Source organism: Pipistrellus hanaki, assembly GCF_964339955.1.
Source record: "Pipistrellus hanaki genome assembly, chromosome: 1".
Classification (NCBI taxonomy): Eukaryota; Metazoa; Chordata; class Mammalia; order Chiroptera; family Vespertilionidae; genus Pipistrellus; species Pipistrellus hanaki.
This window is the reverse complement of record NC_140503.1, coordinates 162,027,334-162,053,964: the sequence shown is the minus strand read 5'-3', so window position 1 is coordinate 162,053,964 and position 26,631 is coordinate 162,027,334. Positions and strand designations below refer to the sequence as shown.

At 40.6% G+C, this 26,631-nt stretch overlaps 1 protein-coding gene across 2 annotated transcripts in view; it reads right to left on the bottom strand.

The window, feature by feature from the left end:
* Positions 1 to 26,631, bottom strand: part of RASGEF1B (RasGEF domain family member 1B) — a 507,219-nt gene that overhangs the window by 380,128 nt on the left and 100,460 nt on the right. For both annotated transcript variants that reach the window (XM_084882776.1, XM_084882775.1), the window contains exon 2: positions 25,020 to 25,067. In XM_084882776.1, coding sequence (XP_084738902.1) covers positions 25,020 to 25,067 — 48 coding nt within the window. The remainder of the gene's footprint in view (positions 1 to 25,019; positions 25,068 to 26,631) is intronic.

Below are 26,631 nucleotides of genomic sequence, written 5' to 3'. Positions count from 1 at the left end.
AGATCATAACAGATAAGCACTTCCCCTGAATTAATCACACATGGAAGCCAGGAAACACACTTCTATCAGGGAAATTGAATCTCATAATGGAAAACCCACCCACAATGAAACCAGACCCCTTGAAATAGAGAGGCATTTTAGAATATTTACAGTATCCTTGAAGCGGGCGTTCTTGTTATGAAACAAGTACATTAAAGACAGCAAATAGATAAAGTGAACTGAAAATGCCTAGACGTGAGTAGCAGTCTGGGGAGTCAGGCTTCTAAGGAATCCATTCACCCCAGCTAATGAGATTGAATTGAATACAGGCTAGTTGAAATTCGTGTTTGTTTTTTTTAAATTGACTTGAGAGAAAGGGAGGTAGAGAAACTGCAATATTGATGTGAGAGAGAAGCATTGATCAGTGGCCCCCAGCACACACCCCAACCAGGGATCAAACACACAACTTGGGTATGTGCCCTGACAGGAATTGAACCTGCCACCTTCCGATATATTGTATAAGATGATGCTTCAACCGCGCCACACCGGCCAGAGCTGAAATTCATTGTAAGATGTACTTATTGCAGACTTACTGCGTGCTTGGCACAGAAGACCATGCAACCTGCTTCCCTACTCTACTGGCAGGAGAGAAAAGCAGCATAAGCCCTCTTGGTGAAAGCCCCTCGCTAGAGAAGCCATACAGAATTTTCCCCTTTTCTTCTAACAGACGAATTTGGAAAGTACATTGTTGTGTTATTTAGAGCAGGACTGGGTAACTTAGACTATGTTTGTTGGAGCCTGGGAGAAAACAGATTTTGTAAAAAGCACATTCTATATACAGAATATAACACCAGTACAGGTCATTGATAGTGAAAGGTGAGGGGAAAGATCCATTATTAAACAAATTCAATGTTAGCTGGACAAGCATATGGAGGAAATTCAGGACAGTGTGCAAAGAGACCTTTCATTCAAATTGGAGTCATATTATGTAACTACACTGAGTTTTCCCAGAGATAAACAAGGAGGAGTTCATTTATATCGATGCCTTCAGGGACTGCTGCATAAGATAATCCATAAGGAAAAGTTCCCCCTCCTGTGGGTCCTCGCCCTTTCTGTTTGCTTTCCTTCCTTCCCCTTTTCTTCTCTACTCTGGTGGGTCCAGTCCCCCGGGAAACAGACTCAGGGTCAGAGAGTCCTATGAGGAACTTTACTGGAAAGTGCTCTGGGAGCCACAGCTGTGGCTCAGTTGGTTGAGTATCATCCCATGCACCAATAGGTCACGGGTTAGATCGCTCCTCAGGGCACACATGTGGTTTTGTCCCCATTCTTTCAGGGTGCTTGCTGGAGGCAACTAGTTGATATTGCTCACATCAATGTTTCTCTCTCTCTCTCTCTCTCTCTCTCTCTCTCTCTCTCTCTCTCTCTCTCTCTTTCTGCTTCCCTTTCTCCCTCCCCCTTCTTCTTCTCTCTCAAAAGAAATTTTAAAAAATTTTTAAAGGAGGAAAGTGGGTCTGGGCAGAGAAGAAGTTGAACTATTTGCAACAGAGGCCTCAGTCAGCCTCACTGGGAAGTGGAAAGCTGGGATGACCTTCAGAAAGTCCACATGGATCTTGGCAGCCACCGCCACAAGGGGGACTGTAACTTTGGGCTAGGCAGCTCCCTTCAACCAAGGGCAGTTTCTCGGAGAGGACTCAGCTATGAGCCCTCAGCAGCCAATGCATTCCTGGCTGTCCCAAAGACAGATTCGGGTAGCCCGCCACAGTTCCATTTCTCTTCCTTTCTCTCTTTACCCTTCCCTGTCCTTCCTTTCTCTTCCATGGCCCTGTTCTTTCCCCAGGGCTCTGTCTCTTATTATCTGTTGTCTACAGGATAAGTTTGTAATAATTCCATTTCATCTACCTCCACTTGGATGGGGTATTTATAAAACAGCCTTTCACACTGCCAATATGTAACTTCTCTTAGAAGATCTGCAATAGTTTTCAAGAAAAAATTCTCCTTCTTATCTAAAGTCCACAATACCAAATGGATAACATATATTACACGATCTTTAGTATGTGCCATGGCCCCATAGGAGTGATTAATCTAGAAGTCTCCACCTCTGCTTCCACCTTAAGACATGCAATCACATGTTCTCCCCAAGTTTCCCTAGTTTTGCATGTGCGATGATCATGGTTGAAGAAAAACAAATGTTAACATAATAAGTATCTTATTGAATTGAATTATGAAAAGTAACAATATTATAATAGCTCTCATATATTAAGCATATGCTGAGCACTGCTGCTAGCTACTTCACATATAGGTGCCATTTAATATTTACAACAACCTTATAGGATAAATATATTATCCCCATTTACAAGTAAGAAACTGAGACCTGGAGAGGTTATGAACTTGCCTAAGATCTCACAACGAGGAAGTGCTAAAGGCTGGCTGTGGTAGAGAAGGCCAACTATTCCCTGAAATCCATCTGACTCATCCTGAGGCTGAGTGTCTGAGAAAGCTGCCTAGGCAGCTAGTTCTAGTTAAATGAATGTAAACAGAAGTGATATGTGTTACTTGTGCCTTCTTTGTGCTCTCTTTCCTGTCTGCCCACCATCTACTTTCCACTGAAGCCCCGGTGGAAAATAGAACCATAAGATGCAAACAGCCCAAGTCCCTTATTTACCAAGTAAAGAAAAGCCACCAATCAACCATGGATACCACATTAGCCTATTATGAGTAATAACCACAGTTCTGTTGTTCAAAGACACAGAAGTTTAGGGGACTACTTATGGTAGAAGCTAGCATTTCCCTAATTAGTACACAGGATGAAAGCTAGTCTTCCACTTATACATTCATTTGCTCATTCATCTCTAAATGAATGGTAGAAGTTGTTTCAGTAACCTCGGCCAGTAGGTATTTATTAGACACTGGGGATGTAAATGTGCACATGGCACAATGTCTTCCTTCTAGGAGCTCATGGTGTAGTGAATAAGAAAAACAGTTCACAACACTACGGAAACACCAAAGGGAGTAACTGTCTCTGCCTGGCCTCATTTGTGGAGTTTCTCCCCTATGAAGGCACTAATTTACACAGCAATCTTATTTTTATCTTTTCTAAATTTATTACATAAATATAAATTATTCTCATGTGGATATTCTGATAAACACAGAGACCTGTTTTAGTAAAAAGAAATCTCTGACATCAATTCTGGGAAGGCGGGGAATTGAATTTAAAGTTAAACAATATGTTCAGTGGTTATTAGTAACTCTCCTAAAAATAATTCTTTTCGAATGCCAGCCACTTTTGTCTACTACCTTTAAAAACTAGTTGGTAAATGGATACATTTAGACGTGCAATAATTATAGATACATTATGTATTAGTGTGAGAGGAAGAAAACTAAGTAGAACAAAAAGGATCAACATACACTCATCACTCCCTCCACTGTTCTACCGTTATCCCACATTCAGAAGCTGTCCCAATACATTCCCCTTCTAGTCCATATTGCCTTTGGTAGAAAAACTTTTCCTTGTCCTCCTATGCCTCAATCCCTACCCATCCTTCCACGTCTACTCATACACCACCCTCTTCATTCCCCAGGCTTTCAGCCTACTTCAGCTATTTTCCTTTTTTGAGCAACTCTGTATTCAACATTTAGTTGTAATTAAGAACTAAATTGTTCCCTAAGTATTTTGTTCACATAACTCATTTTCCAATGTGACTGAAAATGCCTTTCTGACATAAAGCATGATTTATTTATTTTTTTCTCCATGTACATTTGCTGCCCAGAAATGTCCTGAGCACTTACATATTCAAAAAAGAAATGCCTAATGAGCAACTAACTAATATGATCTTCCTGCAAGGTCTCCCGGGTCCTCATGACAAGAAGCCTTTCAAAGCTTTGAGAAATTATGGGCTTTAGCAAACCTTAAGCAACAGGCAACTCAACCCAACGGGGTGCTGAGGGGAAAGCCAGGATTAGCAAGCCGTCTGAGTTTCATTCATGGCCTTGGACATGGCCTTTTTGTAAACATCTGCATGGCCTTGGGACATGGTCTTTATCTAAACATCTGAGTCTCAGTTTCCCCACCCTTAGAGAGTGGATAATACTTTCCTCATAGAATCAAAACAGGTTAAGTAAAAGAAACACTGCTTTAAAGGAGTTCCATTTTTATTCAGTTAGTGGATAGCAGACAGAATCCAATCACTCTTGTCCAAAGTAATCCTAATACGCATCCTAATATTGACTAAAGAGGGACTTTATCTCAGAACAAAGAAGCCCTCCCTTCTAAATCCATGCTTCTCCTAAAAGCAATTGACTAAATAAATGAAGGACATGATGCAGTTAACTTTGTGCCCTTTGCTTTTGCATCCTGGTTCTGCAAAGTGCTGAAAAGGCACTTCTCCTCTAATGGAACCAGGAGGGCAATGGCGAATTATCTGGTCGTAAGCCCAAGATATGAACAACATGGAGAGGTGTCCCCTGTCATCACACTGTTCATTAATTGTCCCATATAAGGCAAGCCTTGGGAGAGAGAGCCCTCTTCCAAAACGCAGCAGGGAGGCTGGGCTTCAGGGGAAGCTGAACAGCAGGGGTCTCTTGCTGCTCAGTCAACAAGCTCCAGGCCCCACTGGGGGCCCCTGGCTCCTGATGAGAGCTTTATTTTTCTGTCAGCTACGAAGCCCCTCCTCTCATTAATGCATGCCCGGGGGCCTTCTTTTCAGGGGCTGAGGCAGCATTCTTCAAGACAGCGCTCCTAATTGGAGAAGGTTGCGCTGGGGGGCACATTCAAGCAGAAGCAAATGTTTACACGGTTCCTTTCCTCGCCCCCTCTTCTCAGCTATACTCACAAGACCCCTGGGGCCCAGTTTCCTTGAATGTTGTGAACACAGGCTGCCTCCTTTGTCTGTACCTACTGCCTCCCTGCTTTATAGGCACTATCTCCATGGTCTCTTCATCTCTAAGGAGTAGTTTAGTCCAGAGGCTGCAGGTTCAGCCAGGGATTGGATCCTGGTTCTGTGTAAACTTAGGCAAGTCACTTCATTTTCAGCTTCCTAACCAGTGAAACAGAGGTAATAGCATTTCATTACATAATAGGATCATTATGAGGATTTATATGACATAATGTAAGTGAAACATTTCCAGGGACAGTCCCTGCCCCATAGTAAGTGCTCAATATTCATTATCATCCACTGCCCTCTTTGGCCACCTATAAACTAGTTCCTGTTTGCATCACTCTCACAGAATCGCTCTCTCAGAGAAACACTTTAACATCCCCTCCCAACCTAATCCATCAAACTCCTTTCCTCTCTGTTAATTTAAACATCATGCATCTGTTTAGATGAAACCAGAATATGGAGGACTCTTCCCCAAGGTTAGGATTGTACCTGAGACTTCTGTGCAAAAATGCAGAGTACACAGATAGTTTGACTACGAGAAAAAATTAAGAAAGACATTTACAAAGCTGGGGGAGGGTATGAAAAAAGTTGGGCCAGATATTAGAATGCAGTGAAGCAAATAAAAACAATAAAGGAGGCAATTATTAATTTCAGGAAAAATAAAAGATTATAAAATAGAGCAAATATAATCATAGCCTACTATTTGGCTCAGAAAAAAAAATATTTACCTAGCAAAATAATAAAAAACCACACATATGCCGGGACCGGTTTGGCTCAGTGGTAGAGCGTCGGCCTGCGGACTGAAGGGTCCCGGGTTCGATTCCGGTCAAGGGCATGTACTGTGGTTGCGGGCACATCCCCAGTAGGGGGTGTGCAAGAGGCAGCTGGTCGATGATTCTCTCTCATTGATGTTTCTAACTCTCTATCCCTCTCTCCTCCTCTCTGTGAAAAATCAATAAAATTTATAAAAAAAATAAAAATAAAAAAAAACACACATATGACATTGAACAAAATTTGTGAAATAAATATATTGAAATGATACAGGAGGTGAGAAGATAGGGGATGAGATTAAAAATTCTGGCTTCACAAATAGAAAGTCATACAGAAGACTTGCAAGTAGTTAACTGCAGAACAAAGGTCTGGGTACGAAGGGGTGCAAGCACTGGTTGGCTTCCCTCACCATCACTCCCAGGGACACATTTGCTTAACTTGGACTTCCTGTTTCCACAGCTTTAAACTTGGCTAGAATAAAAGTCCTGGTTCTTGGAGAGCAACACTTTGAGACATTGAGCCTGAAGCTGTGACTCTACCTGATCACTCGGATGCTTCATGTCAATGCACCACAGGCAAAGAGTAGATTTTCTATATTGGCACAGAAACTGTGTTCATCCTAACGAGACAGGATTGCTGCTACACAACGGGAAAAGGAGGAGTAAGTCTGGATCTCAGGGGATTCCCTGGGCTTCTCCTGATGTTTCCATACCCACTGACCACAGGAAACAGGCTATTGCAGGAAGTGAGTCAATCCAGGCTCAGACCCCTCTGGGTGAGGATCTGGGTCACCTACTAACCCAGCAACCTTGGAAGGGCTGGCTGAGGGTGAGGGAAGTCTGGAAGCGATAGTGGAGAAGAGAGAGGATGGATATCAATTATGGCCTCAGAATCTGCTCCTCAAGGGAGACTGTAGCTTACTGCACTGCTCAGTCTTTTCTGAGAGGCAGGGGTCAGACTAGTCTTGGAAGAATCAGTGACAATGGAATTAATGAAGAGCATCAATGGATCTGAGCTGTGCCAAGAGTGTAGCATAACAAACAGCACACTTTCCACCCCGGGGCATCATGCCAGCAGTGCCACGCAGGCCTGGGTTCACTTCCTGATGATGACAGCTTGCCTCAAGTGCACATGATGGAGCCCGACCCACACCCCTGCCGGGACCTCAACTGTGCATCTGGCATTTCCTCCATCCCTGTCTCACTCTCCCCACTTAATCACTCCTGTCTGCTAGGATCTTCTCCAAAATAAACTACCTTTACCCAAGTCCTTGTCTCGAACTATGTTTTCAGAAGAACGCAAGGGAAGACTGAGACCATGGTGAACCTGGAGTTTTCACACTCGCTAATAACTTTGCATAGCCCTCTCTCCCGATAGCCTAGCTACCTACTTCCACAGCACTTTATTTCTTTCAAAGCACCTTTATGAGTGCTAGAGAAAGTGATAAGGTGGCTGTTATTCCCAATCCCCTGTCATTTTCATTACTTAAACAGATAAGGAGCCTGAGGCTTGGAGAAGTTATGTGTCTTGCCCAGTGCCAAAGGGTTGGTGAGTGGTGTACTGATATCTACAGTAGAAGCTATGGGTGCCTCCCACATATCTCCTTTATTAGGTCAGGTTAGCCGTCTCTCAGCTGCTATGTGCATTGCTGGTAAGAGAATTCTCGAGAAAATTGTCTTCCATGGCTATGAATGACTGGGAGGGTGTTACCTCTACCCCACTGGGAGCCACCCACAGTGAATGACTGACGGATAACAGGGGACCAAAGCCCAGCCTCCCTGTCTCAAGGTGGACTCCTCTGTGATCTCATTCTTTCTTGAATCTTCCTGTGATCAGGCTGAGGCTAGACTTCAGCTGAAACACATCTTTGCTTATCTTCTTCCCCTGCCCAGTCCTGTTCCCTCACTTCCTAACATGCCTTTCCCTCAATAAATCACTTGCACATCCCTGTCTCTAGCAAATCCAACCTACGATAAGACCTATGGTCTATGATTTGTTAGTTCAGTGGTTTTCTCACTGCGAACGTCATGTGGTTAAAGAAAAGCAGGAGATGCTACATACGGGTCCCTTATTAATGCCGGCAACTCGTCGAGGATGGACATTTTTTCCTCAGTCCCGGAAAATAATGTAAACTGATTTCATAGTCTTTCTTTTAGTAGTACTACTAAAGGAGTGTGTCTGCCTTAAATAAGGATACAGATGTGGTGCTTTTAGATGTAAACTTTTAAATATTCCAGGTAATATATTTTAGCATCATCACTTTATGCCACATTATATCATTGGCCAATTACAAAATGCTAGAAATCCAAGGTGTACAACAAAACTCATAGATCTATGTAATTAACATGTCTCATTTTAGAGCAGTATATAAAATAATTCATCAGCTCAGAAGCTCCTGCTATAAAATGATAAAGTTATTATCTAATCTCCCACATTATTCTGTTTCTTGAGGCCTAATACAAGGTAAATTTTCTAAACTTCAAGTTCTCTGAAAATTCTTACGAAGACAGGGGTTCATTTTGTTGGCAATCAACCCTGAGAACTGGCACCTATATAAGTCAAGGTCCAACTGGGAAATCAGAAGTCACTTCACACACCTACCACAGGGACTTTAGTAACAGAGTTAGTGGCACAGGCGAGGGAATTGCTATTGAGAAGCCAAACAGGCAAAGGCGGCAGCTCAGAGGTTAGCAACAGTAGAAAGCTCTGACAGCCCTAGGCCAGAGGGATCAAAGCAGGAAGCAGTTGCTGGGGCCCCTGGAGGAGCTGGTGCCCTGCTTCAGCCACCCTCCAACCCTGCAGTGTCCCTGCACCGGCTGACCCCTGTGGAGGCCAGCCTACAAGAAGGAGCCTGAGAACCACGGCAACCTGCCAGAGTGGATCCCCATCACAGGAGCACAGCGGTACGGAAGGCATGGCGGAAGGCATGGCAGGCAGACAGCACCAGGAGCAGCACATCCAAGTACTACACACTGCAGCAAAGACCTCCCAAAGCAATCAAAGGCCCCCTTGTGGGGAGCAGCATGTCAAAATCATTGCCTGGAATCCTAACACCAGAGAACAAAACAAGGGGGAATCTCATCTTTGATTCTGCAGCTAATGATATTAGAAATCAAGACCAGGGGGAAAGCCTCTGACTCATGATGGTGGCAGCACTCTCTGCTTTTTTCAGAAAAACATACTGCCAGCCCTAGAAACAGACTTGGGAACGGACGAGGCAGCTTTATAATAAGTATAAATCCAATCAGAGATAAGAAAAATCACCCAGTTTGTTGTTGTTGTTTTAGACCCCTAACATCCAAGCCCTTCTATAAAATGTAAATATTTGCTGCCTCTCTTCATGGTAGGCTTAAATGTAAGGATTACTGAATTTTAAAATGTGTTTCTACATTTTGGAGTGAAAATCTTGGTGTGAACACTAGTTATTATAATTAATGAATACAGTGATACTCATTAAGATAAAATAAAAAGTTGATTCAAGCATGAAATCTATGAAGCAAAAAATGAAATTTAGCAGAGAAAAGACTGCTGCTTAAGCACTCATTACTGTAATGAACCCACTGATTTCTTTGAATCATTACTTTTCCATGTTTTATTTTTTAATTTCAAAGATAATACCAGCAGAAACTGCATATAGTCAGAAACTGTGATATGAAGTATTAGAATCTGGGAAATCAGAAAATTTGGGGGGAAAACAAAAATGTCATAATCCCACCAGCACAAATACTGTTAGCATATTTGTGTTCCATTCATGAATAATTTGTTGAAAGCTGTAACCATTATTGAGAGTCCTATGCTAGACAATGGACAGTCTCAATTTGATTATTAGTCTAAATCACAACTTTCACTTGCTCATAGCCCAGGGGAGCAATGGAGAAGAGAAGCAGGAAAACAATGTATTTGCAACCCTTCCCACCATATTTCAGTGACTCTGGAATCTGTGTCCAAGGAAAGCTACCACTGTTTAGGATGTCACAGACTATAAATCAATTGTCTGAATTCCCAATAGGATTTCCTATCCCCTATTAGAAGCATATTTCACAGACTCCATAAATAGCTCCTATGAGAGGGGAATCCCTACAGGAGTGAAAACTAAATTTCTGTTAAAGAACATTTTTTCCCATCTTCTTTAAGTTCCATTATCTTGTGCTTAAAAATATTTGAATATAGCAAAATTAGACATTTAATTCTAAAGACAGAAGACCCACCATGACTCCCAAAACCTAGAATCTGTCACTCAATTAGCACCAAATAAATAATAAAAAATAATGTTTTATCATTTGATACTTTTATGTGTATTGTTCTCAACTTCCATGGAGGTTGTAAACTAGGTGGCCAAGGTAAGATCTCATATTTTCCTGTTATCCAATAGCCCAACTCACTCATCAAGCCACTCGTACATGCTCAATGCATACTTTTGATACTATTCGTTCTAATTTCAAAATAAAATTGGAACAATTCAAAAAAATTGCAAGTTACATTCTGGGATATATTTCACTAGACATTCATATGATTTTCTCCCTTATTTAATTTAATTTGACACTCGCATATTAACCCCTCAGAGGGGCCTTCTTTAACTAAGTAATGAGAACTCCCTATCATTTTCACCCTTCCCTGCTTACTTTCTTTTTTTAGATGGATGCTAAATATATTCCCCACTAAAATGTGAATTCCATCATCCTTATTTATTGCCATATCCCCAGTGCCCAGAAAGACCCTAGTTCTTAGTGATAATAAGTAAGTATGGAACAAATCATATATGAGTAAAATTTATACATACATAAAAATTTATATATAAAACAAAAATTGGCCTAGAAAATGTCTAAACTACCATTAAAACCTTTTTTAATTATTTACATAATTATACATTATTAATAACAATGTATAATTATTATTATACATGAAAGCCAAATAAACTGGAATCCACTAATTGATCATTGTAAAAAGTTCAAATGACACAAGTGTGTAAAGTAGTTATCCACCCACTCTAAAGGCAGGCATCCTAAACAGTATGAGAAATAGTCTGGGAACACACAAGCATACTAAATGATTACTAATGAGTAAAAAGCTATAATACTTAATCCTTTTAAATATAATCCACTGAAATTTAATCTTTCATGAACATCAAGGATTCTAAGACCAAGAATCCTTTTGTTATACTTTAGATTTTGAGTTACTCTCTGAGTCTCAATTTCCCTATCTGTAAAATGGAGATAAGTAATAATTAGCTCAGAGAATTGGTATATAAGTGACAAAATATAACTAAAGTGCTTAGCACAGTGTCTAGACATAGAAACAAAATAGGTGATAAAGATAGTAAGTTCAGGGGCTAGGGAAAACCCAAAAGAAAGACCTACCCATGACAGCAGGGGTCAAAGAAGCTGCTTAGAAATTATGGCACTGAGTTTTGAAGGATCACCAGGCATAAATCAGACCTAGGGACTGGAGTCTGTTGGCTGAAGGAAGAACACATACAGTACCTTGAACAAGAATTTTAACAACCAGCAAGCAGCCTTAGGAAGGAAAGAGTGTTTTCAGAAACATCTTGAAGGGCTATTCTGTAAAGGGAAGGTGAAGCCACAAGCCAAGGAGACCTGAAAACTAGACAGAAATGAAATTGCTCAGTATGAAATATGAATCAAACTAAAAGTGGGTGAGAACAGAGAAGACTGAGAAAATAGAAGAGCTAGTAATACAGCACAAACCTAATTTATAATTATTTGAGTCTAGAATTGAGCTCCATTTTGCATAAAATCACAAAGTATTTTTGCACACTTTGACTATGCAATGAATTTTTCAGGAAGGAAGTTATCATATAAATTTTATAGAAATTGGACTTTGACAGTTGGGAATTTTCCACAAATTGGTCACTATATTAGTTTCCCTTTGCTGCTATAAGAAATTACCACAAAAGTACATATTTATTATCTGACAACTCATATATATTATCTGACAATTTTAGAGGTCAGAAATGTAAAATGGGTCATCAAGACTGCTTTACTTCTGAAAGTTTTGCAGAGAAATCACTTTTCTTGCCTTTTCAGTTTCCAGAGACTGCCCACATTCCTTGGCTCATGGCCCTGCAACATTCCAACCTCCTCTTCCCTTGTTATACCTCCTCTGACTCTGACACTAGTGTCACTCTTAGGATAACTAAGTATAATCTCTCCATCTTAGGAACTGTAACTTATTTATATCGGCAAATTACTTTAGGGTACATAAGGTAACAATTTTCCAGAAATTGGGATACGGACATCTTTGGAAGGGGCCAAGGATGATTTTGGGAAATTATCACTGACTAAACCATACATTGCTCATGGATTTTGAATGGCTACTGTAAAACACCTGCATTAGTCATAGTCATAGTTTCAATGATTCTAAAGAAGGTGAAATATCTGATAGCCTTGTATGTCTCTCACATACTCCTGTCCAAGAATTTACATTTACATTATGACTTTACTACCTTCCTTTCCTTGTACTTCTTCTTATACACTTAGAGCATTTTAAAGGGTATATGTAAATTGGTTATATTATCCATACAAAAAATAGAAGAATCATTATAAAATGATTCTGAAATATTTACAGCAAAAGGGGTTATTAGATCTGGTATGAATGAGAACCATCATTGACCCAGATGGTTAATTATTATTTAAGTGAGCTCAGTGGTACTGGAAAATCTACTGTATGTATTTTAAATCTTGTAGCAGTTGCAGCAAATCTGAAGTTGAAGGTAAAGATCCTCTAGGAAATATGACAATAAAGTGAGCAGACATGGTCCAGTGTGCTGCTAATTTAGTTGAACCCCTTTCTTACTTCTCCTTCATTCCTCCTCAGATGCTACCCACTACTTGGCCAGCCCTCTCAGCTCCAGACACTCTGCTTCTGGTCCTGCAGGCATAACGAAACCGACAGATCATGAAGCAGTTGGAGAGTCAGCTGAAGGATCACGAACAACTGACTCTTTAAGGTTCCGTGAAGCATCACAAAAAGAAAAACGGGGCTCCACTGAGGAGAGCTCTTATATTAAAGTGCAATGGCAGCTAGAGGAGGCTGGGTGGCCGGGAACAAGGGCGGGCAATGAAAGGACAGGAGGACAGGACAACTCAGTGACATTGGGAAGAATGTCCCAGATTGCAGTGAATACCTCAGGCTATCTATTAAGATATAGCTGTGTGGGAAAGGACAGGGGCAGAACTCACTGTAAGGAAGACAGAAAACAGGCCCTAGTGATGTCGACATACTTCTACAGACTGACGCACCATTTCCCTTCCGCTCTAGTTCTGAGTTATGCACGGCCCCTGCAGCTGCAGGGTTCCCATGTTCTTCATTCTGGCCTCTTCCTCATTGCTGTTGCCTCTACATCTGTATTTGATCTTGGTCTCACTGCCTTTAGGTTTCTGTCTCAGTCTCTGTGCATAGATACTTCCTGACTCTGTCCCCTTTACCCACTGTCTTATCTCTTCTCCCTTCCTCCCTCCCCCCCCCCCCCCACTTTGCTCCTTGGGTTGGACAGAAACCATCTAGTGTAGGAAAACCAATCATCTAGGTCTTCCCAGCAAATTAATTCAGCTCCTTGGCGCCAGTCTATACATGGCTGCTCTAAGATCATGAACTTATCTCTGATCCAGTAGGAGCATGAGGATAATGAAGTCTATCAGCATCCACAGATACTGATCTAACTGTGGGCTGAACCATCCCAGCAGTAGTAGTAGATAGTAGAGTAGCATGGACATGAGCCATTTCTGGAGTCAAGCTGTTTGGATCCTAACTGTTAATTATTGGCTATAACCTGGGCCAGCTCCTCAACATATTTATGCCTCAGTTTTCTCAGCTGTAAAATGGTAAAAGTAAGAGAAGAAAATAGAATATATTGCATGATATAAAATTTTTAAAAAGAAAAAAAAGCATGAAAAGTGTTTAATACCATAGCTGGCATAGATAGAATAAGTATGCTAAATGCTGGCCAAATTACAGCCTGTTGACCAACAAGACCACTTTACCCATTATGGTTTACTTTGCATTAATTTTTTTTTATTTAAATATATTTTATTGATTTTGTACAGAGAGGAAGGGAGAGAGATAGAGAGTTAGAAACATCAATGAGAGAGAGTCATCGATCAGCTGCCTCTTGCACACCCCCTACGGGGGATATGCCCGCAACCAAGGCACATGCCCCTGACCAGAATCGAACCCAGGACCCTTCAGTTCCCAAGCCGACGCTCCATCCATTGAGCCAAACCGGTTTTGGCTACTTTGCATTAATTTTTATTTGTAATATATTACATTACATTTTAAAATATTGCATTAAAGTGTCCATCATGAGAACCACATGTTTGGCCCCTCCTTGGTTTTGTGCCTACATACCTCATCTCATCCTAAATGGAGACCTGATCATGGCCATGACGCTATAGTTCTGGAACTATCAGCTCAGGCATCTGGAATCCTGTCATTGGCATTTTATTTATCCAGATTTTCCTTGCTACTCCTTCCTTTTCTGGACTATTTTATTTCTTCCTCCTATTTTATCCCTATATCGATTGTTTTGTGGTTGGATTATTGACATTTGAGAATATATTTTTGATTGGGAGATTTATGTTTAAAATAACATCTGGATTTAGATTTAAGTCCATTATGTAGGGAGCTAGCATATTCATGTATTAGACTCCTATTCTTAATTTCATTTTAAAGAAAAGTTATTCTTAGCTTGAATAAAATGAAGAACAGATGTTTTACAAGTCCACAAAATGGAAATGCAAGATTTATAAAATTGATCTTTTACCAAAAAAAGTCTTTAATATCATAACACATTAAAAGAAAATAAGTTTAAACCAAAGAATGTTTGAAATAATTCTTTGCTGAAGCCTAACATGTCACTAATAAAACCTGCACCCTAGTTAATGAATTTTCTAAATAGGATGTGTTCGCAACACAGCCTGGGGCGGATAGTTAAAATGTCTATGTAAGGACTTAGGATTCCTCCAGGAAAAAGTAGCATAATGTCTCATGGAACAGAAGTCAAAAACTCAAATGCCTCTCGGGAGTAGGAAAGCAGTGGTATGCATGAGCTTCAGGTGTCAGGAAGACAGTGGAGAAAACTAAGGACTGTGGTGAAATGGAGGAGCCTTGCCCTGTTCAGAGGGCACACAGACCTTTGAGCCCTGGTTGACTATTGTCATTTGGAAATTTATGCTAATGTTTCAGATAGTCCAATTTTTTTTCAGGACAAGTCTTAAATCCATACAGCTACGTGAAAACACTCATATTTTACAATAGTGGCTCAATATTTTATACACATCACTTAAATGGGCAAAACAAAACATGACTGGGTTATAAATTTCCAATTTCTGCATAGGGAATCATCTTTGTTATAAGAAATGGCGGGAAAAGAGACATTTTCATTCTTCCCTTCTGAAGTCCTATCTATAGCATTTCTGAGGCATAGGACATCTTAACTTATGCAAATAAAAACAACTTCTTTGTCTTAATTAACCTAAAATAAATGGCCACTTAGAGAAAGCTGAAGTCAATGAAAATTCAGGTTTGTTGTTTGTTTGCTTGCTTGCTTTTTCTGAAGAAAAATAATAGGTTCTCCTAGAATCCTTATTGTTGTGAGTCGGTAGAGGTGATCTCCATCTCTTTTAAATTCCACTTGCTGGTTCTGTCATTTTTTTATTCAGGCTGCATCTTCCAGAAGCCACTCTGCCTCTTTCATGGGCCATGAGAAGATAACATGGGCAAAAGATAATATGGACTCCACTTCAGGCAGTCTGATTTCTTTTCCAGCTCCTGTCAGGACCTTCAAGGGGAATTTTCACTACCAAAAAGCAGTGACTTTCAATTTCCCTTAAGCTAGATTCAGTGTTCAGATCCTCACTGTGATATAAAAGCCCCAAATGACTCTTCTTTTTGATGCCAGTAGGAACTGCATGAGCAGACAGAATTTAACTCTTGGGTGCTATAAAACCATCTTGTTCTCTACATTTTTTCCAAATCCAGCTGCTACATTAAATGTTCTGTATATTACTATTACATAGTGTTTCTCTCTTTCCTTACATTCCTAAGGGGCTCGATGCAGAAAGTACATGGCCAGTTAGAGCAGATACTTCACAACACCCAAGCAGATGCTATGAGTCATTTGTGGGAAGATAATGAAAAAGAAAAACTGATCCAGCAGTGACACTCTTTGGTATTTACCCAAATGGATGAAAAGCTTAGATTCACACAAAAACCTGCACATGAATGTTTATAGCAGCTTTATTCATAACTTCCCACCTTGGAAGCAACCAAGATGTCCTTCAGTAAGTGAATGGATAAATAAAATGTGTTACATCCAAACTATGGAATATTGTTCAGTGTTAAAAAACAAACAAGCTATCATGCCATAAAAAAAAATGTGGAGGAACTTTAAAGGCATATTACTACCTGAAGAAAACCAATCAGAAAAGATTACATACTGAAGGTCCCAATTATAAGACATTCTGGAAAAGGCAAAATTAAGGAGAGTAAAAAGATCAGTGTTGCCAGTCATTTGGGAGAAGGAAGATATGAATAGGTGAAGCACAGAGGGCAGTGAAACTGTTCCATATGATACTACTAGAGGCCTGATGCATGAAATTCATGCAAGAGTAGGCCTTCCTTCCCCTGGCTGCTGGCCCCGGCTTCCCTCTGGCACCTGGGACCCGGCTTCCCTCCAGCTGCCAGCAGGCACCCAGGACCTGGGCTTCTCACACAGCCCTGGCTTCATCCTTAAGGTCACCTGAAGGACATCTAGTTAATTAGCATATTACTCTTTGGGGGTGGGGGTGGGGGATCCCTCAGCCCAGCCCGCACCCTCTCCAATCTGGGACCCTTGAGGGATGTCCGACCGCCCATTTAGGCCCAATCTTACAGGGTGGTCAGACATCCCTCTCACAATTCAGAACTGCTGGCTCCCAACTGCTCACCTGCCTCTGCCTTATTGCCCTTAACCACTTCTGCCTGCCAGCCTGATCACCCCCTAACCATGCCCCTGCCAGCCTGATCAACACCTAACTGCTCCCCAGCCAGCCTGATTGACCCTAACTGCCCTCCCCTGTCAGCCTGGTCACCCCTAACTGCCCTCCCCTGCAAGCCTGCCCCCCCAACTACCCTCCCCTGCAGGCCTGGTCCCCCCCTCAACTCCCCTCTCATGCTGGCCTTGTCTCTCCCAACTGTCCTCTGCTGACTCAGTCACCCTTAACTGCCCTTCCTATTGGCCTGATCACTCACAACTGCCCTTCCCTACAGGCCTGGTCCCCACAACTGCCCTCCTCTGCAGTCCTGGTTTCTCCCAACTGCCCTCTTCTGCTGACCTCCCCCCGCCCCAACTGTTCTCCCCTGCAATCCTCCTCTGCAGGCCTGGTCATCCCTAACTGACCACAACTGCCCTCCCCTACTGGCCTTCTTGTGTACACATGGGGGCAGCCATCTTTGACCACATGGGGTGGCCATCTTGTGTCTTAGAGTGATGGTCAATTTGCATATTACTCTTTTTTTATATAGGATAATGGTGAGCACACATAATTACATTGACCAAAACCCATAGAATGTGCACACCTGGAGGGAGCCTAAATGTAAACTGTGGACTTTGGGTGACAATGAGGCATCAATGTAACAAATGCATCACTCTAGTAGGGATGGTGATAGTAGAGGAGCTGAGCTTGGGGATAGGGAAAGTTGAATGGATGGATCAGAAGGGCAAAAGAACACTGCTGGAGGGACATAGGATTGAATTAGAAAATGAAAATAATACCACAAGAAATGTTCAAGAGGGTTTTTTAGTCTAGCAGAAAAACCAAAAGCTATTTCCCAGGGACCTGAGACTAGCATTGGGCTCCATTACTGTCTGTGGCATGATTGGCTCAGGTGTAAATGGGGGAATGGGGTGTTTTTCCAATATATTTATCAACATTTAGGAAGTTCTCAAATACGAGGTGCCAGAGAGAAGGGGCTGGAGGAAAGGTACAAATATTAATAAAATGCAGTTTCTGTTTGGAGGAGAGCTTGCAGTTCTGTGGGACAGAATGAGCTATACTCATACACAAGGAGGGTGATGGGTACTGGGGGCAGGAGGAAGAAATGATGGTGGCTGCACAGAGCAGTACTACAAACTTGGGTACTAACTCCCTACCCATTAACTATACATTTGTGACCCCAGATCATCTAACATCTAATCAGTTAATGTTTTGTCTGAATTGATCTTATAGGTAAACAATGTAATTTTAAGAACAAAGATAAGATCTTCCTACCAACCAAAAATTGTTCCCTGCTTGCTAACAACAGAAATTCCATCCCTTCGACTCAATTTCATTAGCTTCTGTTGCCTATTAAAATGCAAATACCCTTAGGAGAGATTAGACTTTAAGCTGTATAATTCAAGTATAACTTCTGTGAATTTATTTATCAGATCTGTGAAGATTGCTTTGATAGAAGAAAGGATATAGTAAACTCAAGATTACTGAATGCCAGGAAATGCTTGGGCAGGAGACAGAATATTTAAAACACTCTGTTAACTATAGGCTTCGGCGGTTTAATTTCACTCTGATTAAAATCAAAAGAAAACGGTGCAACCAGAACACTGAGTATGTTGTTTTTACTATTAATATTGTTATTAATCTTGAAAAGATAATTGAGGAGTAGAAACTGTGTTTTGTGGGAAGGAGAAAAGAAAAGGTCTTCTATTTATTTCAGCTTCACTCACTGAAGTTGCATGTTGGAGTAACAGAGGAGTCATTTGCCAGTCTTTGTTTTCTATGCATTTATTTCCCTCTGAGTCCCTTAAACTGAGGGGTTCAAGAATAGGTTTTGGGTATTCCCATGTCCTACAAAATAGACCTCAATATAACCTAACATCCTTCATTTTTATCAGAATTTCTAGAAAAATCAATGAGACCTAGTATGACTTTGACCACATTAGTATGAGCTGGAGTTCTTTCATGAGCATCCTAGATGCCACCACTACCATACTAGCCTCTAAGGCCAACTTCCTTTTAAGTTCTGGCTAAAGAATATAAAAACCTTCCCTTGGTCTCCTTAGAGAAACCGGCACTTTTAAGCAAAAGGGAAGTTACACAGAGGGTAAATAAAGCATAAAACAGCCTGATTTACTCATGACCCTACTACATTTAGGTAACTCCAAGGGTCTATGCCCTTTGCATTCCAGGCTCTATCTCCCAATCTATTGACCATGTGAGAGCAAAGGAGTCCAACAACACTGCAGCACCCGGCCTGGAGCCCTTAACTCTCACATCTCTGCTCATAAACACCGATGACCGACGCAAGAGCTTTCCAGGGGTGCTGCCTCTCAGCCCCTCACACTTGTTCCCTGTGTCTAGTCTGAGACTTGTCTCTTCCTCAGTTAATCAATGACTTTGCCCTTCAGGAAAAGCAGCCGCCATCCCCTTACCCTGCTCCTCCCTCCCCCATGCAATTCTCCTTAGATATTGTTTGACTCCATAGTAAGCCAAATAGGTATTTTACCCACAAGACAGCATTTATATCTATGTAACAATAAATACACTCAACTCAAAGACAAGGAGGAACAAGCTGGGTGCTGCATCATGCTCCCCTAGACTGCAAGACACAGCCTCAAGGGCAGGGTCCATGTCTGTGTATATCACTCCTGATGCCAGCATGGTGTCTGGTGTGATTAGGTGCCCAATAACTAACCATTGTGGTAAAGAATGAATGAATACATTCAATGATTTCCCCACCACTTAAAATCTTAACGTGGTGTTCAGATGCAGCCCCTGATAAATTCTGACTTCGAGGACATCATCAATAAAGCCTTCATTGATCAAGCTCCAGCATTAAATCCTCTCTACTGTTCACTTTCCAATGTAAATGCTTAAATATGCTAAGTTGAAGAGAGACTAATCAACTAAGTAAATAACGCAATACTTTCAAAATACTTCAGTTCGCTAAGGCAAAACAAAGTTCCTGCACTCAAGCAAGAAGAGGCCCCAGTGAGTAAGAGCTAGTATTTATTAGGAAGTTACTATGCACCAGGAAATATAATAAGCTCATCATTTGTATTGTCTATTTAATCTTTGGGACAACCCAACAAGTTAGGAATTATCGTTACCTCATTTTGCAGATTTTTAAATCTAAGGCTTAGAGAAGCGTTTTTGCTCATGGTCACTTGTTCAAGAGGTTATAGTTTTAAACTTTGACGCCAAGGTATCTAGGATTATATTCTGACTCTGTCTCTTTCTAGATGGCTGTCCTGGTCTGTCCCAGCTACTACAATCATCCCACTCTGTGATCCACAGGGGATATTTCCCAATACCCCCAGTGGATACCTGAAAGCATGGCTAGTACTAACCCCTGTATATACCATGTTTTTTTCTGTACATACACAACTATGATAGTTTAATGTATAAGTTAGGTACAGTAAGAGATTAACAGCAATAACTAATAATAAAGTAGAACTATTATAATAATATATTGTAATAAATATATTTTACTGTATTCACCTTTTCACTGAAAGGAAACACTTTACAGCTTCTCTTTGGCATACCCAAATTACCAGCATGATTACTCTTGTGCTTTGGTACCATTATTAAGTAAAATAAAGGTGACTTGAACACAAGAACTGTGACACAGTGACAATGGGTCAGAAAACCAGGATGGCCTCTAAGTGATTAATGGGTGGGAGCATCTACAATGTGGATACACTGGGCAAACAAGGGCTGAGTCATGCCCTGAATGGGACAGAGCTGGACATCGCGAGATTTCATCACACTGCTTAGAACAGCACACAATTTAAAACATTGTTTATTTCTAGAATTTCCCACTTAATATTTTTCAGACCACTATTGACCAAGGAGTAATGAAATCACCCAAAGCGATACTGCAAACAGAAGGTGGAAGGTGGGGACAATTATATACCAAAATACCACAGAGTAGGTAGCTTATAAACAACGAAAATTTATTTCTCACAGTTCTGGAGGATGGAAGCCCAAAATCAGGGTACCAGCATGTTGAGGGGAGGATTGCAGACTTCTCACTGTGTCCTTACAGGGTGGAAGGGGCCAGGGAGCTCTGTGGGATGTCTTTTGTAAGAGCATTAATCCCATTCATAAGGCCAACCTCCCAATACCATTTGTGTGTGTGTATGTGGGGGGGAGGGGGGTGTGTGTGTGTCAAGATTTGAATTGAAGGAAACAAATATTCAGACAATAGCTCTAGGCAAACACAGCTTAACACATCTGTGCCTCACCTACAACACAGAACTACTGACTGTACCAGTTAAATTATTGTCGCTCGGGTACAAACCCATCTTTCTGTAACCAACTTTGTGATGTCAGGCTTGGGACTGTAAAACACATTCCTGCTTAATCAGCTGGCTTCTTGCTAGCTCCGCCAGTAGGGGGTGCTAGAGGGGCTGCAGAACTGGAAGAGCAGGAAGGAACTTGCTTCTTGTGCATTTCCTCTGAATGCATTTCCTTAGTAACACACCCATGTCAACTTCTTGCAAAGCCACTGAATCCATTTTGCAGTTTTTTTTCCTAGGGCTTGCAGAATCAGCCCATAGTGTGGTGGGCAGCACCCTTTCCTCAGAGGTCTGAATTTCAACTCTGTGGAACAGCTTCCTCTAAGTATCTAAGAAGTTTTAGTAGTCCTGGGATTGCCACCTCGCATCTTAGAATTCTCTTTTTACTCTCCATTACCTAGCTAACACCTTTAAAGCTGGATAGCTAGATATTAAAAAAGGAAGGGAGCAAAAAGAATCAGACATTAAGTCTAATAAACTGTCTATGCCTAAGCCTGATTAAGTCTAGAAGTTACAGCTTCAGATGCCTCAGAGAGCAGCCTCATCCTCCACCAAGGGGACCTTATCCCTGAAGTGCAATCCCCAAAGGACAGCTGGCTATTATCCTGGATTACTGAGGGAGAGGTAAAACAATAAAGAAGGCATTCCTCTGTTGGGTGCATGCCCAGGAGAAGCCAAGATCGCCCAGGGGGAGGTAAGCACATGTGCAATGGAAGGCAAGATGGCACATGGGAAGGTGCTTCTACTTTGAGACGTGCCGGTAGGAACTAAGATGGTGACCATAAGGGGAGGAACATAGCCTGAAAAAAGGGTTGGATGGGTTAAGGGACACAGACCCTATAGGATTTAGGAAGTGGATTTATTAGGAGGAGGGCCCAGCAAAGCCTGTGAAGGATTGGCAAAGAGATTGGTTAATTTGAAAACCAGCTGGTTCTTTCCCAAATCCAAGATAATATAACCAAATTTTAACAAAGACTTCTCTCTTGGTAGTTTCTATTAACCTGTTTGTTTACATGATCTCTCTTGGTAGCAGCCACACATGCCCCGCAGCCATGAAGGCCCAAGCAAGGGCCTGGGTGCAGCAGCACAGAGCTGGCCAGAACACAACTGGAACAGAAAGCTAGCTGGGCAGAAACCGAGATTATACTTGGCCATGGATTAAACTGAACTGCCACAGCTTCAGATGCCCTGCCAATGCAAGACCAGTGGCACAGGATTTCTGGACCGGGCCTTCTTCTGGTCTTGAGGACAGGGCTGGACTTCTTCCACAGCGGGATGGAGCTGAGTGACCTGACAGTGGATGAGATGCTGGAAATCTGGAGGCAGTCTTTTATTTCTACTTCAATAAATTTTATCACTGCACTTCATCCTCCCATGAGTGGGTCACTGAAATGCTTTTCTTGTGACTCTATGGAAGAGCCCTAAAGTAAATGGGCTGGCAACACAACCCATTAATGATTCTTTACATTATAGTCTCTCTGTTGAAATTATTGGTTTGATTTCATTCTCCTGACAAATCCTAAGGGATACAAGAGCACCCACCTCAGAGGGCTGTTGAGAGGATTGAATGAGTTGATTGATAGTTGTTAAGTGCTCATAACTGAACCTGGAGCCCAGTGTTTGCCATATCAATGTTAGCTCTTATTATCTAGTAAGTGTTAAAGCTGAGTCGGAACCCACGCCTTTCCATCTTCTTTTCAACCAATATGATGCTTCTCTAATAAAAATAGCTACTATCTTAGGCAACTGGGCTTAGAAATTTCATAGGTGCTACCTCTTTTAATCTTCTTAAGCACCTCTTAGATGCTTTGCATTCTTAAAGTGTTTTTTCCCTAACAATTGACATCAAAGAATGGTATTCTGAGTCAATATGTCCATTATCCTGAAAGGTTAGGCAAGCATTTTAAACATTTCAAGCATCTATATTAGAAGAATAAGTTGTTAACATGAACTTCTCCAAATCTATTTATAATTGTTCTATATATCACCAGGAATTAGCATAATTTAAACTTGTGTGTGTGTGTGTGTGTGTGTGTGTGTGTGTGTGTGTGTGTGTGTCTGAGGATTAAGATTTTGGAATTTCAGACACAAACTCTTAGTTTCAAGATAAATCAGTACTAGGGATGTAATGTACAATATGATGACTATAGCTAAATCTGATGTATGGTATATAGGAAAGTTGTTAAGAGAGCAACCCTAAGAGTTCTCATCACAAGAACATTCTTTTACCTTTTTTCTTTTTTTCTTTTTTATTGTATCTATATGAGAAGATGGATGTTAGCTGAACACACTGTGGTAATAATTTCATAATAAATGTAAATCAAACTATTACGCAGTACTCCTTTAAACTTATACAGTGATATTTGCCAATTATTTCTCAATAAAACTAGAAGAAATAATAGGTTAGCACTCTAATGTGGACTATGGAAAGAACATTAAAAATACTTGACCCTGTCAAGGCATTTTGCTAAGTTGACACATATTATTATAATTTTTACTAGTAATGTGTGGTTACTATGTAGTACTTAACCTCTGTGAATGTTGATCACTTCATACTAGTATAAGCTTTTAAACTTTATAGCTTAAAATATACTGAACATGAACTGAGAGACAGTTGCAGTGTATTAGACTGGGAAGGGCTGATCTTTCTCCCTATTTCTTGGATCATCTCTATTCAGTTTACTAGCCCAAGTAAGGGAGATAGATCCTTCTGAGAACTGCCTCTAAAGGAATAATTTGACAGAGGCAAGTTCAGCTTCCTACACAGGCAAGTACTTAAGCAGACGACTGATGAGTGGTTAAAGGTTCTTCTGTCCAATTATATCTGCCTCACTGGCCATGTGAGCGTTCCCCAGTGTGCACTTCTTTGGAGACGAAAATGAAAATGTTACCTGGGTGTTTGAGTGGCAAATGGAAAAAGACTCAAAGACAAATAATCTTTTTCATGAGAGTCTAAGAAATAAATCATATAAGAAATAATTAAAAGAACTATGATATTAATAATGGGCAAAATAGAAGAATTTTCAAGATAGAAGCTATTTCTCTTCCAATCTAGGAAAGGCTGCCATGAGAGAGAAGGTGGCATACTAATTCTAGATAGTTACAAGGGTAGGAACAAGAACAGTGGCTAGGAATCACAGGATATCCAAAGTGAATAAATATATTTAAAATATTTTACAATTTCAGTGATCCAAATGAAAAGAACTGCCAAGGAGATAATGGTACCCCTATTGAGATGAAATACTAATGCATTGGTCAGAAACCATATGCTAGGGATAATGGAGAAAATATTATATAATAAAGAGCTAATATGCTAATTAGACCGAACAGCAGAACTACTGTCTGAATGACCTTCTGGACGACCTTCCAGCTTCCTGCTGGGGCTATGAAGGCCAAGCCCCTTGCATGAATTTCATGCATCAGGCCTCTAGTTATGTTAATAAATAAGTCAACAACTGTGTGTGTGTCTGAAGATTAAGATTTATGAATTTCAAATTTCTATTGTTTTGTATACCTAAAGTATCAATGATATATTACAGAATTTTAAAATTATTAAGTACCTATTTTGTGCTAGGCACTAAGATGTGTTATTATTATTTCATTTTATTTCTAAAATAAACTATACTAGTAGGTGTAATCATTCTCTTCATAAATAGCTAGTAAAGTGACAGAATCAACTCTTTCTGACTCACAAAGCTCATGTTTCAGCCAATTCACCACAGGCTACGGGGGAGGGTCATTCTCCAGAGGCAATGGCGAGAGAATACAGTTCAGTAAAAAATGTGTCCTGATACAGGACTGAGTGGAGGGCTTAGAAAATAAAAAGCTGAAACTGGAAGAGCATCTTCATGACCTTGCTTTCAGAACTTCTTATAAGCCATAGCCATGAGCAATTCTTAGTCACTGAGTTTGCAGAATATCTCTCATTCCATTTCATTTCAAGGATCACTCTCCAGTCTCAGGTTTACTATTATGGAAGCAAAGCAAATGAAGACTCCCAAATACCTTGATTCTTGGGGTATCCTTGCCTTCCAAAACAAGTCACTCTATTCCAAAATAAATAAATAAATAAAGGCACAATGAAGGAAGGGAAATCATACCTTTTGCTTCGTGCTTGATTTCAGGCCAGCCCGGGAGTGACTCTTGGACTAGAGGAAAAAGATAAAGAAACCTATGAAAAACACATATAACAGTATAACTTATTTTGATGTCACTTCTTCTGGAAGGTATTAGTTAAAGTTAGAAGTCCCTTCCCCTAATTTTCTTTCACAGCCTCTAGAAATCTAAGAATAGAAGCTCAGCAAGTACTCGAGTGCTGATTTTTACATACTGAATGGGAGACTGTTTAAATCCTGGAGCTGAGAGTGCAAAGAAGTACCTACACTTTGTCAATGCCGTGCTCATATTTACCGACTCAGCATCTTCTTAGAGGACACCAGCAGAAACCAAAAACTGCAAATATAAGGAAATACTTCCAGCTATAATAAGGCAAAGGGGAAAAAAAGAGGGTAATAAATAAAAGAAGAGGTAAAGAAGACAGGAGAAAGGAAAGAAACAAATGCTCTATAGAAGTTGGAAAACAAGAAAATAGGAACAGAATGAAAGAGCATGTTTGAAAAGATTCTCAAGTTTTTTTCTATAGGGAGAATTTTAATCTTGCTCATTTAAATATATTTTCATTAGATTAAAACAAATCTCACAAAAACATTAGTTCTTATAGAAGGTTTTTTTATTTCCCAGTTTTATTCATGATTATCTAATCTTATATGGAATTAGGAAAGATGAAACAGGCATTAATCTATGCATGAGAAGAATTAGATATAGAATCCTATATAATAAAAGCCTAATATGCAAATCAACTGAACACCAGAACAACCAGTGGAACAACCAATTGCTATGATGAGCAATGACCACCAGAGGGAAGATGCTTAGTGCAGGAGCTGACCCCAGCCTGCAGGCCCCAGGCCAGCCAAGGTGGGTGCCAGCAGGGCCCCTTCGATCACCCTGCTGGTCACCCCACAGATCGGCCCTGATCACTGGCCTGATCACTAGGGACCCTACATGGTCACGAATTTCATGCACCCGGCCTCTAGTACCATTATAACTTTTCTCCCACCGAGAAATAAGGAAAAGTCAAGTTTACTAAGTTTGGCATTCAGATAGTGACTATAACTCACTTTAAGTGTAGCATGAATCAAAGTTAACTCATCCAACTACTACTTATAGCTAGAAAAATGTCTCCATAAGTCAGGAGCCCTCAAATTGTTCAGTCCCATGATCCCCTTATACTCTTAGAAATTATTGGTCCCCAATGAGCTTTTGTTTATGTGCGTTATATCTATTGATACTCACTATTAAGAATTAGAACTGAGATTTTTTTCATTTTTCAAAAATTTTAAATATTTTTTACATTCAATATTATTTTATATTACTTTCAAGTGTACAGCATACTGGTTAGACAATCATATACTTTACAAAGTGTTCCCCCTGATATTTCCAGTACCCAACTGGCACCCTACATAGTTATTACAGTACTGCTTATTATATTTCCTATGCAGTGCTTTACATGCTCATAACTATTTTGTAACTATACTAATCTATGCTTCTCAACCCCTTCACCTTTTTCACCCAGTCCCCAAAACCCTTTCCCTCTGGCAACCATCAGCCTGTTCTCTGCTTCTAAGAGTCTATTCCTATTTTGTCTGTTCATGT